General features: G+C 50.7%; 1 protein-coding gene across 10 annotated transcripts in view; it reads right to left on the reverse strand.

The window, feature by feature from the left end:
* Positions 1–17,942, reverse strand: part of ITPR1 (inositol 1,4,5-trisphosphate receptor type 1) — a 161,430-nt gene that overhangs the window by 38,758 nt on the left and 104,730 nt on the right. For all 10 annotated transcript variants that reach the window (XM_054280942.1, XM_054280938.1, XM_054280937.1 and 7 more), the window contains 4 exons: positions 17,810–17,942; positions 17,074–17,264; positions 2,913–3,093; positions 2,095–2,348 (listed from right to left, as the gene is read on the reverse strand). In XM_054280942.1, coding sequence (XP_054136917.1) covers positions 2,095–2,348; positions 2,913–3,093; positions 17,074–17,264; positions 17,810–17,942 — 759 coding nt within the window. The remainder of the gene's footprint in view (positions 1–2,094; positions 2,349–2,912; positions 3,094–17,073; positions 17,265–17,809) is intronic.

A 17,942-nucleotide genomic window follows, 5' to 3' on the forward strand; every position in this document is an offset into this window, starting at 1 on the left:
ACGTGGAGCAAACTGGGGCTGTGCTGGGAAGGGAAGGGCTGCCTGATGCAGAGGGCACAGTACTGCAGCACCCAGAGACCTCATCCTCCTCCTCCTCAGCACAGCAGCTCCTCCAGCAGGACTGGCACTGCCCTGTGTTTGCCCATCAGCCTGGAAAGGCTCGGGGTGCCCAGCACACACCTGCACCAGGCAGCTGATCCCAACTCCCTCATTCAAATGTAATGTGCAATTCCTGGAGAGCCCTTCCCTGGGCCTTTAGGCAGCGAGTCCTCTGGCTGCAGGGAGCTCAGTTACGCGTACCAGCTGCAGACACCAAGATTCCGGAGGATCAGACACTTGTGCCTTCCTTTGGGGCTGAGGGAGAAGGACAAACCTCGAGGCAGGCGGGCAGAAAGAGGATTACACTGGAAAAGCCGCTCTACCTTTTTTCCTTTGTTGTTGCTACAAAAAGAAATCCCTTTTTCTCTCAGAGCTGACTACAGCTACCTGCTGTTTGGGAAATGGGATTGCTCAGGCCAAGTTTCTGCCCTGGCTGGGATCCAAGAGCGCTCCTATAGCTGCGGGTGCTGGCCAGAGGCAGCAGCGGATCCTGCGCGCGCGGTTTGGAACCGCGCCACAGAGCGGCACCGCCGGCGGCACGAGCATCCTCTGACAAAACACACATCAAAGGGCTCTTCTCCTTCAGAACCAGTGAAAGGCTGATGGATGGAGGTAACCTGGGCGCTCAGAGACGCTCCCAGAAGGTTCCGTGCAGCTGGGATCCCACTGCTGCCCTGCCGGGGCAGTCCCGCTCAGAGGAAGCGACTTGGCAGCGCTGCAAAGCGCTCACAGGGTCCCACGCTCCTGCCGGCCACGGAACAATGGGCAATCAAGGCAATTATTGCTCTTTCTCAGGGCATTTAGCACATTGTACAGCGCCTCACCAGCTCCTCCATCCCAGCCCGGCAGCACGGAACAAAAATCATCGGAATTAGAGCCCCTTTGTGAGGGGGAACCTGCTCTGGGCTCCCCGAATTGTACAAACACGTCCCAGGGCAGCACAGGACACCGAGGCTGCCAGGACCTTTGGACACTGCCAGCTCCAACCCCTGTCACGAGGCAGCTGGAGCAGAGCCTGGCCCGTCCTCTCCACATCCCCCATCAGATGTTTGCACACATAGGGAGAGATCCTGAGCTGCTCCTCTCCAGCCTGACCTCTCCCAGCTCCCCCTGCCTCTCCTTGCCCATCAGATGCTCCAGTCCCATGATCATCTCTGAGACTCCCTGCTGGACTCGGAACCCAGGACTGGAGCCAGAATTCCACATGGAGCCAGGGGCATCCAGCTTGTTCAGGTGCACATCCAGCTTGTTTAGATGTTTCCCATCCCAATTTTCCACCAAGGGTAAGACTCCCTTGCTCCAGATCTCACCAGGATCTCAGGGATGTAGGGTTGGTGAAGGCCAGTCCTACCAGTAAGGGGCAAGCTGAAGGTGGCACTGAGCTCCCTGACCTTCTCCATGTCCCCTGTCACCAGGGGCTGTCCCCATCCCACAGCAAACCCACCTCTACCTATCTCTTCTTGTGTGGATACAACCTAGAAATCCTTCTCATTGCCCTTCGTGTCCCTCAGCAGATTCACCTCCAGCTGAGGCTTTCCTGACACCTTCACCATGTGTTCAACTCTAGCTAGGCACATGAACAGATCCAAGAAAATCCAGGAGAACCTGGATACTGGAAAGTTAATCTTGAAGGCTGCTAGAGCATAAGTCCCAATGCCCTCTTCATTTTCCTACATGATTTTTCTTTCTTTCCCTCCTCTCTCAAAAGCAAATCAATAACTTCACAGTACAACACCTGCCTGATTTCAACATATACTCTTTAAAAGCCCCAAGAAGTGTTGATCCCACCACCTTTAATGCATGTACCCTTCAAAGATCACTGGATAACTGGATTTGCTCGTATCAGCCCAGCAAGGTACATTTTTTTTTGGATTAACATCAAGACCAACGAGAATAACTGGTCACATAATCCATTTAAAAAGGCCTGGGGTTAGGGATAATGCTGTGGCAGCAGCGAGTGCACCCTGAGCACAGGTGCCCAGAACCGAGCGGTACCTGCAAGTCCCGGTTGTGGTTCTCACAGAGCAGCTGCAGGAAGCGCAGGATGGGCTGCATGATGGAGATGACAGCGCTCATCTCCAGCTCATCTTTGCTCTTGTCTGCCGCGGCCTGGGCCCCCTCCCCGGCCGAGTAGTGCTCCTCGGGGTCGGCCTCTCTCCGGTAGGTGTTGTAGGCCTTGCGCGTGGCCGCCGACGCCTCCAGCAGCTGGTCCCGCACCTCCTCGGTGATCTGGGTCATGGGCTCCCTCACTGCAACACACCAGCACCATCCTCCTCAGGGGAGCTGTGTGGAAACCTGTCCCCTGGCACCTTCACCCGCAGGCCCAGCTGACGAGCAGCAGCTCCTGGTGAGTACGTTTAGTGTAGGTGAGGGGCTCGTGCCACACTCCGCACCTCGTACACCAACCACAGCAGGATTACACATCTGGGGATTAATTGGTTAGGGCACACACATCTAGCACGAGTAGGAGCTATGGTAAAAGGACCTGCTTCAGAACAAAATTAGGATTTCTTCATTTATTGTTAGAGAAGGCACTGACCACAACCCATAGCCCGGGGTTGTTCCTACAGATCACATTTGGGCAGCTTGTCACGAGACAAGGCAGCAGAGTCTCAGCTCAGCTTTCCTCGTTTCAATAGCACAACCTCACAAATGGATGAAGAGGGGATGAAGCTCTCGAAATCCTGAGCCAGGGCACCACTGATCTCTGAACTTTGCTCTGTGGGATCAGAGATCAGAGCATTATTGCATCAGTTGAAATGAGTTCAAAACACACTCCCTGTCAGTTCAGAAGGGGAATGACTGGGGATTACCTCTTTTCCTGTTGGGGACATCTCTGTCCGAGTCTTCATCTTTCTTTTTGTTTCCCAAGTCACTGGTGTTGACTGTGACAGTCGCCTTGATTTCTTGCTGTGCCACTTTCATGCGGTCATAAAAAACCTTGAAGAACTTCTCAGATTTCTTATCTTCCGTCAGTCGGCAGAAGAAGGAATGCTACAAGAGAAAAGGAACAGCATCTGTAGCTCCACACACAGTCTGAACCCAGACAATTCCACCTTTCTGCACTGTGTGCTATCCTGCAGGACTGGGAGCTTCATTAGCTGTCAGGAAGCTGCAACTCACAGCAATGGAAACTCTGAGTTTATTGTGAGGCAGGTCCAGTGTCTCAGCTTGGTTAAGTCCCTCATTAACAACTTTAATGCAAGTTTAAAGATAAGTGAGGACAATAAATAACACCTGCCTGATACAACTGGGCAGCACACCTCACTCTCAACAAGGGAGACAAGGTAAGTACCAGGAATTAAGGTAAGGAGAAGGGAATTCCCTATAATTTGATTATCAGTGCAGAAACAAAAGGGTATGGGCAAAATATTGAAGAAGAACTGTCCTGCCTTCCCACCCTCAAATCCAAGGGACTGTGACTCACAACAGGCAAAAGCCAATGTTAATCACAGACCAAAAATGTGATGCTGTGAGGGACATCTCGTGCTGAGCTTCCCCTGCCCTGCCTGCGGCAGGCTCCTTAAAACTCCTTGTAGTCCCCACTCCAATATATCTTTCAGTGACAGAAAAACTCAAAGCACTGACTACTTTTAAGAAGGTTTATTACTCTTCTTCTGCACATATGTGCACAGAGACAGAAAGTTCTCCCTAAAATCGGAGGAGAATACAAATCATGCACAGGTCAAGAAGGAGCCAACACAGTGAGCGATCAGACAACTCTTGATGAAACCAATATGCTGTTACATAAATCAGGACCAGAGCTTAAACACGACTGAAGGATGAACTTGTAAGTGGGTCACCTTATGCAGAGCATTATGAAATTAGTTAGCATTCTGCAGCGGCTCGCCATCCAACAGCTTTACATGATGAATAGGAATGAAGGCTGATTTATTGAAAAAACAAATTAAAATGGGAACAGCAATATATCCTGCCCGCTCTGCTGTGGAGCACACGGGGCCGTGGCTGCTGCTGCCTTTGATCACTGCAGCAGCTGCACGGAGAACACACGGAGTGACTTTGAACACTCCCAGAGCCGTGCCTTTGATTACAGCCTGAGCAGCAGCGCGGCTATTTAAAGAACGTGGTCAATATTCAGGAGATATCCCTCCCACCACTGCAATACCTCCCACCTGCCCTTAGCACCTCAGGTAAACTCTGAAGATTGTGGTTATTTCTGGTGATGAACAGAGAGGAGGGCAAGGAGAACAACCCAGGACAGACATCCCAAACCCAGTCACAGCAGTACCCCCTCCTGACACCCACCAGAGTGCCCTGCAGGAGTCTGTGCCCTCTGCCCAAACACTGCTGGGCCTGTGATGCGCCCAGGGTGAGCTGGGTGCCCAGCTCATTTATTAGCAATGGTACAGTAAAAATAAAACATCCAATCCAAGAGTTTGTATCAACAACTTGAATGTTTTCTCATAATGTTTTCCCATGGCTTTAAACTGAATGAGGGCTGACTTAGATTAGGTATATTCAAGAAATCCTTCCCTGTGAAGGGGGTGAGGCTGACCAAGAACCCCTCAATAACTGGGGGTTCAAGCCTGAACTAACTCTGTGGCTTGGTGGCTGCAAGGACAGAGAGAGGAAGAGTTTGTATCCAAGGAGCATCTTGGAAATTTCACTCTACAAAGATTACTATAATAACAACAACAATAATTTACAGATAGACCAGCAGAAACCACAGGCTCTAAAAAGGCCAAACACTGAAAAATTTGGCTGTCAGGAAGCGATGGCCATGACCTGACTGTCACATCTGCAGAGCCCAGACAGAAGGAATTTCCCTGTGATGAAGCTGTGCTGAAGGAAATCCTTTTTCTAATGAACCACACCAAAGAAATACCTTTTATGAGAGTAATTATTTCTTGCTGACAGACTTGATTTTTGTCGTCTTTTCAAGCTTTTTAACTGAGTTTCCACTGCACTTCAGAGAAAAAACCCCAAATGAAAGGAGCATTTCCAGTAAAGCTTTTTGTGCATGCTGTGCACACACTGAAGGGGTGTCACCAAATGATTGTTTCAGTTTAGGTCAGGATGCCTAACACCTTCACACATATGAATCAACCACATGCCAGCTCCCAAAGATACTGTATTTTAAGAGGTGTGATCTTGCAAGTTGCGCTCGAGCAGGTAACGGGTGGTGATAATTATGACAGAAATCCTAAAATCTTATTTACGGATATAGCCTCCAAGCAGAAAGTGGAGAACTCTCCCTTTTTAAAGCGGAAATCGAGTGGCCATTTTAGAGCACCGTCTGCTGGGGTCCTGGCTTGTGTACAGACACCACGGAACCACGGGCTGCTGAAAGAGCAAGCGTGGAGGAACAGCCAACCTCCACACTCCTGCGGGATTTTGAGGAACAGAGCTTTAAACATAGCCCTGGCACTGCAGCATCTGACACCAGCCATCCCTGAGGGCCCACTCACCACCACACTGGGGTCTGGGAGCTCCTAAAAACCTCTGCAGGAGGGAACTGTGTCCCATAAGGAACCAGCAGGGGCTGTGTCTGGCTGTCCCAGTAGGGAAAAGTGGTCTGAGAGATGGTGGAGACACAGCTCCATGTGGTACTGGAGACAGGGACAGTTAAGGCCAGAGAGGGATTTGTGACAAGGGCATGGAGGGACACAGGGAATGGCTTCCCACTGCCAGAGGACAGGGTTAGATGGGATTTTGGGAAGAAATTCTTCCCTGTTAGGGTGAGGAAGCTCTGGTACAGGGTGCCCAGAGAAACCATGGATGCCCCTGGATCCCTGCAAGTGTCCAAGGCCAGGCTGGAGCACTCTGGGCTAGTGGAAGGTGCCCCTGCCCTTTTTAAGGTCCCTTCCAACCCAAAGCATTCTGGCATTCACACATTGTGAAACTGCATTTGAATTCAACCATGCATTGCTAATGTCTGTTAAGTCACCAGCCCTGCACAGGAGCCATGGCAGGGCCACGGCAGCCTGGGGGGTTTGCCCCATGGACTCAGGCCCAGCAAAGAGCTTTGCAAGTGCTCCCAACCCAGGGAAGCCCAGCTGATCTCCAGGGCACAGGAACCATGGCTGGATAATGGGATGGTGATGAATTACACAGCCTCAGAAGGAAACACAGACCCTCCCCATGTGACAAGAGTGTCTGACAGGACAGATACTCACTGTGAGCAAGGACATCACCACAGAGCCCTCCATCATTTCTAAGGAGGGAGCAACCAACCACCTCCAGCACAGATGCAGTGGTGCACATCAGCACAGAGATGCCTGTGCTGCGTTCTCCTTCCATCCCCTTGAATCAGTGAAGCTTCCCCTTGAAACATTCACTCATGTTCACTGTTCCAAGGGGATGGAAGGAGAACCCATCTGCAAAGCACCCACACCACTGCTCCTCCTGACATCCAGATTAAAGCACCACAGAGCAGATCAACTGAAAACACCAGCTACCAGGAAACCTGTGAATAACTTGCTTCCCTCTCCATCACCCAACTCTGCTCCCAAGGGATTCCAGAAGCCTCAGGCCCAGCAGGACATCCCCCTTGCACCTCTGCCCCTCCAGTGCATCCCCCTGGGCCAGAGGAGGGCAGTAAGTAAATCCCACCATCACCTGTGACTTCATCTCCTGGTGCACAGCACAACAGGCAGAAGAGGAGCTGCAAATCCAGAGATGGATTTCTCTGGAAAAGAAAAACCAAGGGCCAAGTTCCAACTGCAGGACCTTGACCCTGCCCACCCTGGAGCACCAGCAGCCCCTCAAACTCCCCCACTGACTCTGTGTATAATGTGTTTTTTGAGAAAATAATCCTGTCTTTCTTGAGCAAGTGTCAGAGATGATGAACTACATCTCTCTATGGTCTGTTCCAGTGGTTAACAACTATTAGAAACATGTGGTTAAGCTCTTCTTTATGCCCCTAACTTCCAGTCACTGATGTTTTTTTAAGCCTGTGTCTCTTCTGTAGTTACTCCCAGGAACTTGGTCTCCTCTTCCCTTCTGACTATTTACATACTCTGTGAAATGTTTACCTAACGTTTCGTGCTAAACTGAAAATACCATTTTTGCTTGCTGACTTTTTATTCAGCATTAATATAATTTTCTGTGGTGGGTATTTTTTGGCATGTTCTCAAATACTGCAAATCATTAACAAGCTGGATTGTAGAACCACATTAAAAAAATAAATCACTGAAGAATGGGCACATTTCCTGGCATTAACATTTAATTCTAAGACCTTTGACATATATAATATACAAAATTTCTAATGACGAGTGGAAGAGAAGCTCAGCTAACTCCCCAGCAGTTCAGGGGGGCAGGATTATGGAGGCAGGATAACCACAGGGCAGGGACAAATGCTCCTTAACGTGTCTCTCATACCAGCAGTGGGTAACAAATTGGATTTTAGCCAGCAGAACTGACATCTGTCCTGTGGAGAGTGAAACCACACAGCACAGCAGCCTGGTACCTTTGTGTAAGGTGTACAGAGGACACACCCAGGTAACTAATCCACTCTAAATGTAACTAATCCACAGTAAATTTAATGATGAGCGAGCTTGTGCCCAGTGTAGGATTTTTAAATGGGAAAAAGACCCAAAAAGAAGCAGAAGCTGAAGGCAGCTGATTTCTAGCTCGTGCCTCTGAAAGCCTTGCCAGTTTGGGCTGTGTGTGCTGCCTCTTTACTGGGAACACCTTTCCCTACCCTGTCCCCTGGCTCTGCCCCAAGCCAGGACAGTTCTGCCAGCCACGAACAGGAACAACACCGGGGCTGTTCCTCGTGGAACACCGGGGCTGCTCCTCGTGGAACACCGGGGCTGCTCCTCATGGAACACTGGGACTGTTCCTCATGGAACACCGGGGCTGTTCCTCATGGAACACCGGGGCTGTTCCTCATGGAACACTGGGACTGTTCCTCATGGAACACTGGGACTGTTCCTCATGGAACACTGGGGCTGCTCCTCATGGAACACCGGGGCTGTTCCTCATGGAACACCGGGGCTGCTCCTCATGGAACACTGGGACTGTTCCTCATGGAACACCGGGGCTGCTCCTCGTGGAACACCGGGGCTGCTCCTCGTGGAACACCGGGGCTGCTCCTCATGGAACAGGCTGACGTTCCACCCCAGCCTCGCTCCAGGCTGGGCTGTCTGACTGCTCCTGGGAGAAGCAGCAGCAGAACCCAGCAGTTGAAGCAAAGCCCCGGGTTTGGGCAGGCTCTGCTGAGCTGCGTTCCTCCCCAGGAGGGGTGGCCTGGCCTGAGGCAGCCTTGGCTGCAGGAGCCAGCCCGAGGTTGCCGTCAGCCCACGGAGCTCGGAGCGTTCCCGGGGCCGCACCCTGCCCTGGATGTTTCATCAGCCACCGAGCCCTGCCAGACCATCCCAGCGCATCCCAAAGAATTCCCCAGCAAAACAGGCTTCTGATTACCCAGAAACCAGGGAAAGCAGAGCCCCAGCAAGCACCTCAGCAATTACAGCAAACTGCTTTAGCTGTTGTCTCCTTCCCCGTTTCCCTAACGCCAGTGAGCAGAAAATACCCCGGGAACTTGGCGAGCCAGGGCGATTGCAGAGAGGAAAGTCCCTCCAGAAGGAGGAGAAAGCTCAGTGATCTGGCTTCCACTCAGGACATTTTATTCCAACACTAGAGAGAAATCATTGCAGGGACCTCAGCTCGCTCGGGTTATCCAGCCAGGCTGCCAGCATGAACTAATGCAAAACTCGTGTGCTACTTCATCTCTGCAGGAAGTTTGCCACCCCCAGACGACTTCTTAGAGCTGGACTACTTCAAACAAGCCACATTTTAAGGGGAACTGCAGTAACACAAGCACTGAATTAAGCACAAGTGCCAACCCTCTACATTCTGCCTAAACATATTGCGAGGGCTTCCACTGCAGAGAATTCCAACCTAACTCTGCTTTCGGTCCCTCCTCATTTATTTATTTTAAATATCACTAATCTCTCTCTCTCTCAATCTCTCGTACGTCCTGGCTCGCTGGAGATCCATCACTTTGGGCATGAGTGATGGATATCATTAGTCTTGCATAGCTTAAGGAAATGGCAGCTGAAATATTTCACACTGAACATACTTCACAGTTTGAAATAAACCCATAAGGAAAATCTGCCAGAACACCTCAATTGCCTGGTTTTTTTTGCAAACTGTAAAATAAACTTTGTCCTGAAAGCAGAAGGAGGACTTCCCAGCTCTATTTTCCACAAATAAGACAAACTCTCCTTGCCATGGGCATCCACTCTCCACCCTGCACAGCTCTGCTCTTTGCTGAGGGTTCTGCCCACTTATGGGAGAATGTTTTTTGGGGGTGATGAGCGTACAGAGCCTGACCTGTGGAAATGCTTGCCTGTCCCAGCCAGCTTTAAACGAGACCAGAAGCATTAACACATCAGGAAGAGCCCCTGTATCCTGCACGTTCTCCTACTGCTACACCCAAAATCTTGATGCAACTTAAAGTCATCTCACAGAAGAAAGCAAGAACAAACCTCACACAGAGACAGTTCCCTCACACCCTTCCAGAGCCAGTAAGAGCCCTTGGAAGGATGAGGTGACACTGGTGGAGGCACAGTGGGGAACTACAGGCACAAACAGCACTGTGGGGTCCGGGCTCACAGACGGCCTTGGGAGCTTGGGAGACTCAGGGTCTGCCCTGCTGATTTGGGTTCCTCCTGCATCCCTGTGGGAACACACAGGGCTGGGTCACTCAGCTCAGCCATGGCAGGAACATGGATCCCATATCCCATGGCAGGAGAAGGGAGCCCATATCCCATGGCAGAATCATGGATCCCATATCCCATGGCAGGAGCATGGATCCCATACACCACAGCAGAATCATGGATCCCATATCCCATGGCAGGAGCATGGATCCCATACACCACAGCAGAATCATGGATCCCATATCCCATGGCGGGAGCATGGATCCCATACACCACAGCAGAATCATGGATCCCATATCCCATGGCGGGAGCATGGATCCCATACACCACAGCAGAATCATGGATCCCATATCCCATGGCGGGAGCATGGATCCCATACACCACAGCAGAATCATGGAGCCCATATCCCATGGCGGGAGCATGGATGCTATATCCCACGGCAGAATCATGGAGCCCATTCCCCACCGAACCAGCAAGTGCTGTGTAGGTGTGAGAAACAAGGAAGTCTGCAGACTCCCCAAAAGAAAAAAAAAAGTGTAAGATCTCCTTGAGAGACAGAGGAATTAAAGAAAACCATAGCAACAAGTCAGTCCACCTACCCAAACCACCCACCCACCACCAGTTTCATTTGCTGACGCACTTCAAAAACAAGCTGGCTCCTACCCGCTCTGGAAGGTGAGCAAGCCCTGAGAGCTCATTAAATTCCCTTCTCAGCTACTCTTGTGTGCCTGCAGCTAGTGAGCAAGTGGGATATAAATAGAAGTTATATAACAGCGCTTTGTTGATTCCTGTGCTTACCAAAAAAAAGGCAGCATGACCTTGTTTTGCTGAATAGCTTTGCCTCTGCCTGCTCCAGGAGGACTTTAATCCTGCTAGGGATCATCTTGAAAGTTTATGTTGGACCTGGATCCCATGGAGAGGAATTGGGAGAATTCCTGATTTACCTCCCTGCTAGCTCCCTGCAGGACCAGGATGCCAGTGGAATGCTGAGAGGAGTGCCACAGAGGAGGTGGTACCCAGCCACGAACACCACCAGGCCACCAAGGCACAGCTGAACCCTGAGCTAGAGCCTCTTCTCCTTTTTTTCCACCTACGCTGCTCAACCACACAGATGGGCACCTCAGAATGCAGCAGGAAACTTCTCTTTGGCAAAAAGACTGGAGGATGCTCTGCTCCAGGAATACTGATGGCCCAGCCACACCTCAGGAAGCAGTGGGAGCTGCAGCTCAGGAGCAAAGATGAGGTGCCATTGTCACCATCTCACCTCATCCAGCCTCAGTGTCACCTGGGCACACCAGTGCCCTGAATGAAAACAGAACCTCCCCTGCAGGAAGGATTCCTCACACTGCATTATCAGGAGGGCTGGGCTGTTCTGAACATGGTGGTACCCAACAGCTGAGGGACACTGAGACTTATTTTGTGCTAAATACATCAAAATACAGGAGGAGAAGATGGGTGTGCTCCCACAGACTTGGCTCCCGTCTCCTTATGTGCTGTGGAGCATCAGGGCAGAGGTCCCTCACGGCTGCTGCAGGGCCTGTGCCTCTTCTGGAAGGGAACTCCACTTCAAGGAGGTCAGGATTTGCACAAGGTTCCCTTTTGGAGAGGGCTCTTTCAGAAAAGGACAAGATCTCTGCCCACAGTTGATGATGCAGGTCCTTATCAACAGGTTTTCCAATGTCATGTTCATGACATAATCAGAATTTTTTTTTTTAAATGGTGTGTTTTATCTTGAGTAAAAACACATTAAAACAGTGAAAGACACAGGCAGGTGATTGTTTAACATGTGCCAAGAGATTGCTGGGTGTGCACTGGTTTCCTAAACAGGTACCATTAAAACAATGTAAAAAAAGATACCACATCCTCTACCACAGAAATCTGTCTGTTAGAAGCAAACAGACAATTTAAGACTTGTTTTATCAATGATCAAAAGTTTTCAAGTGCTATTTACAGAAGTTTAGTGACCCAAAGACATTCTTGCCTCTGCAGCCTTTGCCATTGCATACAACTGCCTGTGCTCACTGCTATCTATGACTGCTGCAAATCTTGCAATAAATAAATCTGATTTTAGAAGTCCAAACCACAAATTAAAGCACTACTGTGTCACTAAGCCGACATCTTACCCCACCAGTACTCCTGTAATGTTTTGCAGAGTTTTCCCCCCATTTTGCAGGGCAGTTGCAGCCACATAAAAAAAGAAACAAAGTGTTCCTGCAACCAAATAGGACATTTTGGTCACAATATTTCACAGCCAGTGCTACAATGAGCTCAAGGACATGAATTTGTCTTGAAGTCTCTGCTCTCTCAACCCCAAGGGCTGTGACTGACCTGGTACCCCCAGCTCTGGGATTCCCTGTGTCCCCCAAGTGCCAGAAACACAAAGAACTGGATAGCTCTGCATTCAACTCCTTTTGTGCATCAATCCTGCAATTATATAATAGCAATCAATCATCTCTGGACAGCTGGAGGCACAGAAAAGGAGACCACAATTCATTCTGGTGGAGTTTCCTCGCTGGTGGCAAGGCATGAGGAGAAATGTTGAGAAACATCAGCTGAGTCCAAGTATGGAGTAAGACCAGATTGGATGGGAGAGTTGTGCGAGGCCAGAATTCCCTAGCAAACCTGACTGATGAGGAGCTGGCCACGGAGATTTCTGTGCCCATGGCAGCTGCTCCAGGGACAGCACAGCCATAGCCCCAAGGGATGGCACACAGATCCTCTCAACCAAGGAAGCTCAAACAGCTCAAAGACACAAACTTTTTGCACTGTCACATCCCCAAGGAGCCTCCCACACCCCAGTGAGCTCCAAGCCATCACTGCACACAGCACTGATTCACTGCTGCCATGCTGGGATGGAGGCACAACTCTCATCAGTGTTGTCTCAAGCCAGGGTGGCCCCTGGTCCTCATCCCATCCTCAGCTCTGGGGCACAGAGCTGTGCAGCACATGCCACCATCATCCTCTGCAAAGAGCAGCAACTCTGCTCACATGCCTTAAAGCCAGGAGCAAATCCCACTTCCTTCCTGAACAAAACCAGCTTTTCCTTGTGTGCCAACTCCCACCCTCTGTGACTGCAGTGGACAAAGGGAACAGAGGCAGCACCACTCTCAAGTGGCAGAGGTGCATTGTGTCACCTTGGGGCAGCACTTTAAACACTGCCTGCAACAACCAATGTCATCAACCTCATTTTACCTTCCCCTGCTGAAAGCACCAACATGTGCGCGTGGGTAATTTGTCACGCAGGCTGACTTTGGAGAAGATCCCTAATTAAGGGAGCAGAGTCTCCACGGAGTGGTGTTATGTAAGGGGCTTTACTTGCCATTAACTTCCACCGACCCAGGGAAGCCGAAACTCTTGGAGGTGAGGCAGAGCAACAGCACACGGGATTTTTATTTAGCAGATGAGACAGGAGCGTTGCAGGACGAGTCCTCAGCAATTTCCTGCACTGTCACTCACTGGCTGTACCACAGGAGAGCCTGGCCCTGCTGCCATGCTGCGGGGAGGGACTGAGCGCTCATCCCTTCCCAAGGAGATGCAGCTCTGAGTGCCCAGGAGCAGCAGCACCCAGCACAGCATTCCCTGCTCTGGAGAAGGGAGCCCAAGGCAGCACCAGCACAGCCTGGTGAGCCCAAGGCAGCACCAGCACGGCCTGGTGAGCCCAAGGCAGCACCAGCACGGCAGCCAGGCACTGGCACCTGGGCAGGCTCAGCCCTCGCCCTCTGGAGCAGAACGTGGGGCACCCCCAGGGCTGCTCAGAAGCGCTGAGCCAGCGCTCCCCAGGGGGATGCTCAGGGTTATATAAATTAATAAAGGGGTTGATGTAATTTGCAGCTCAGTGAGTCGCAGCATTTGTCAAGATAATTTGTTGTCTGGTGCTGACCTCGTGGTTCCACCTCTGCTTCTGTCTCTGTGCAAACGAGGGCAGGCTTCCCACTGAAACCCAGGGCTCCTGCTGAGCCAGAGTGACAGCCACCGCAAGGTCACCACCATCCTGCTCCCAAAGAACCTGACAGTGTTTCTGAGTGAATTCCAGAAGCTGAAGCCCAGAAAGTTTCCACCCAGATAGCTGGAAGCGGGCAAAGCCCTTCCCAGAAGAGCTAATTTGCCACATTCACATTCACCCCTGCAGCAAAACACGGAGCAGCGTGGGATCCAGGGTGCCACACACCACCAGCCCAGCCTCCTTCCTCAGGTGAACCAGGAGCCTCTTCCCTTGTCCTGCTTCTCCCCCACATTCATTTTCTTAACAATACAATAAAAATCCCTCCTACCAATTACAACAAGGAACGTTTCGAGATTTGCTTTTCTGCTGGAGTTGGCAACCACCTACTTTGCCTACCCTTAATGCTGGCCCTGCCTGCACCTAATGAAACAGCAACACCTATTGCAGTTATCCCTTCCCAGCATCATGGGGATGTGCTCTCCCACTGAAGCTCATGGGAGTTACCTGGGAACTCCCATTATTAACCATATTACAATCATCATGTGCCAGTTGCTGTGTGTTGGTACAAACCTTCTGCTGCACTCCGGGCGGAATCAATTTCCCGTGTGAAAACCTGCAGTTAAGAAAATGCCATGCAGGGGTGACACCTTTCTGGCTTTGCTGCCAAAGAGCCTTTTTTACATAACCTGTCCCTACCCCACCACTTTCCTATCCTCAAAGGCCTGTAGATAGAGGCAATTGAAGTTCAGTAGAAATTATTCAAACTGAGCACAGAACAAACTGGTTTGGAACACTATCAATCAAAAGCTGCTAATAATAACAAAACAAAATTTGTTAAATGAAGATAAACTCTGTTAGACCTCAAAGACAAAGCTGGCTGGTTTGGCTAGGTCAACTCTCCCAATGACAAGTGCATCTGATGCAAAATGAGCCCAGTTATTAGTCCAGAGACTGGGGACGACTCTTGCACTGGCACTTACTGGAAACTGCAGAAGAACTGCAGAAAATCCACTCTGCAGGTTGCAGAGGTTGCCAAGCCCTATCTACCCACTCTGCAAAACTTATCAAAGAACATTAGAGAGAGACTGGGATAAAACACAAGGGAAGGATCAGGTTAATTTTCCCAAGTGCATCTTGTTTCCACAAGCAGCCAAATCTTGCAGCGAGTTTTGTAAAAATGAATTCCTGCTAAGGGGAGACCATCACTTTGCTGCACTCAGTAAATCTTCACTGTGTCACAGCCAAAGGTTGCTGCACAAAACCAATCAGCTCTGCAGATTAGCATGTACCCACACAGCTCTCCTGAGCAGCTGGGCTGCACCAGGGCCCTCTGCATTGTGAGCCTTTCTTCCTACATGGAGGTAGCAAAGCTTGGTGACGAGTTCCCTGTCTCAGGATACCAGTTTAACCTGGCCATCCCATCCCTCAGCAATTACCCTGGGAGATACAGCCCTGAACTCATGATTTTACTAAAGAGCAAGCCTCCACCTTCGCTTTCATTCCCAGTGTGGAGGCAGCTGTTCTCCAGAAGTCAAGCTTTGTGGTTGGTGTTTTCCCCACTGGAGCCCTGCTGAGAGCTCACAGTGCTGAGCACAGGCTGTTCCCAACTGCCACTGCCAGCGTCCCACGGGCCCCCACGTGCTGGAGCCACTGCAAGGCACCAGAAAACTCTCTCCCCACCACCAGGAGTTTAACCAGCGTGGAGGAAAGCCACAGAACACGTCTGTGCACCGACCATGCTCCCTGTTTGCAGTTTGCTGTGCAGTCCATGGAGCGTTGCAGCACGGAGCACGCACATCCCAACGGCTCCACGGGATTTTTCAACAACATCCCCTTCGTGCTTTGCATGCATGAGTAAGAGCTGCTGGGTGTGTCCGAGCCCTCAGAGCTCCCAGCATTAGCTGTAGGCATCACAAGTCATTTGGTTCCTAAAACATTCTGTACTTAAAAGCAGCCCACACTGCAGCAGAGCCCCCTCCCAGCCCATCCTGCAGGAGCACGCACCCAGGGACTGCTGGCTGCACTTATCCCTGCCTGGGAAGGATGGAAAATAGCCACTCTGGGCTGTGGAAGCATGTTTGGAGAGGCTGGAGTGCAGCAGGGCCTGGCAGCAGGGCACAGTGTGGGGTGGAAGTGCCCCTGCCCTGAGAGCCATCCATCACTCCTGACCGCAGGGCTATTCCACAGCCTGCCAGCTCCTGCTCACAGACAGCAAAGCAAACTGAACTGCCTCCCTTTTGGGCAAAAGGGCGTCTTTGGAGAGGGACTGCAGATTTCCCTGTTGGTTTGCAGTGGGTGAGCTAAGGAATCTGCTCCCAACACGGATTTGTGCGCTGTGGGAGTGACTCTGCCCAATCCTTTAGCACTGAGGTCCAGCACAAGCCAAGGATCTCTCCATGTCAGGCTGCTGCAGTTTGTTTTTCCTTCCAGCATGACAGTGAGAGGTTACCTGAGGCTCCCTGAGAGCTGCAAGGATGAAAGCTCAGCTTCCTTTACATTAGAGAAGAGCAGGAAACTTAAAGGAGTGACTGTCCCCCAGGAATGTTAATCCTGTCACTGCAGTTTAAGGTGACACAGGATTTTCAACACTCAATTCCCACTTTATCCATTGCAAAGAAGTTTCATTCCAGAGCTTATACACAGGGGATTAATGAGGGCACTGATTACAGAGTGAAGGAGCCCAGAGACATTCCCTGTTCTCTCAGGGGAAGTTTGCATGGACACAGGAGGTGCTGCTGTAGGGATCTAGTGTGTGTTTGAAGCACAACAATCAGTTACAACTGGTCAGGATCAGCCCCACAGACAGACTGCAAACACAACATGTGCAGAGCTAAACAAATAAGATATCACAGATTCAATCATCTTTGTAAGCAAGTTCTGCTGTAATAAGGTTTTACTTTCCATTTGGAGGAGTGTAAGAGCTCGCTGGTATGTGTTCATTAATCCACACCAGGGACAATTTTCTTACAGGGGAACCTAATCCTTATTGAAAACACACAAAGGAAGAACAGTGAGATTGCTGGAGAATGGTGGTGGTCTCGAGTTTACCAAACACTTATGTCAAATTCCAGTCGGAAATTGAACAGCTCATTGTAAAAGTCTCTGAGCACGTTACAGCTACTTAAGTTATTTGTAAGAGCAGTCAATAACTTATCTACAAAGCTGTTTTATTACACATTCCTCTATACTGCCCTGGAAAAACACCTCACGTACTCAGTGCCCGTGCAAACATCCAATAAGTTCACTTTTGCATGGCAGACATTAATATTTCCTTTAATTACAGGCCAAAGATCATTCAGATAATTTCCCCTCCCGGCTCCTCAACCCATTCAAATTTCCTGGATTTCATAAAAACATTTCCCTTCCCGACAGGGCTCAGTCCCAAGATGGAGTTTTCCATTTCCCTACCTGTATCGTGGTGTTCCCACCTTCCAGCAGGGCAATGGCCAGCAGGATGCTCTCGTGGAACACTCTGTCACTGGTGGCATTCATGATGAGATCTATGACCAGGTTGGAAGCACCTTCTTTATCCAGGTGGCACTGCACATCTGCCAGGCTCATCTCCCCTCGGCTCATGGAGCTCGAGCCAGAGCTTCCTCCTGTAAGGGTGACCAGGACAAACAGGATGGCACCGGCACCATGGGGATGGCAGGGACAGGGGGACAGGGCTCGGAGCAACCTGAGATAGTGGAAGGGGTCCCTGCTCATGGCAGGATGAGTTTTAAAGTCCCTTTCAACCCAATGCATTCTGTGATTCCATTAGTGAGGAACCTGAGATAGTGGAAGGGGTCCCTGCTCATGGCACGGTATTGGGAAGTTATGGTAAATATTGTACATTTAGTTTTTAGTATAAAAGGATAACACTGCCCAGGGGCAGGCAGAGTGCCTCTGTCTTGCAGAGTGGACCTTGGCTGGACAGGAGAAAGAGTTTTATAGATAAGATACAACAAACAACCTTGAGACTGAGAAACGAAGAGCTCAGACTCCTCCATCGAGCATCAGGCTGGGAAAAGAGACTTTCTGATGTACCTTGGGGTCACTGTGACCATTTAGAGACCCCGAGACTCCCTCACCCTGGGACCCCAGTGAACACCACCCCCAGATCCCCTCGGGAGGCAGCCGTGAGGAGCAGCCCGTGTCCTACCTGCCGTGGCAGCCTTGCCGGGGCCGCCGGCGGCCAGGGGCCCGTTGCCGAAGGCGGTGAGGCTCTCGCGCCGGCCGGCCGCGCGCACCGTGCCGTAGTAGCGGTTCACCAAAACCTGCCTCAGGGCCTCGCC

Source organism: Melozone crissalis, unplaced genomic scaffold, assembly GCF_028551555.1.
Source record: "Melozone crissalis strain CALT ecotype California unplaced genomic scaffold, PUWL_Pcris_2 ptg000029l_1, whole genome shotgun sequence".
Lineage (NCBI taxonomy): Eukaryota > Metazoa > Chordata > Aves > Passeriformes > Passerellidae > Melozone > Melozone crissalis.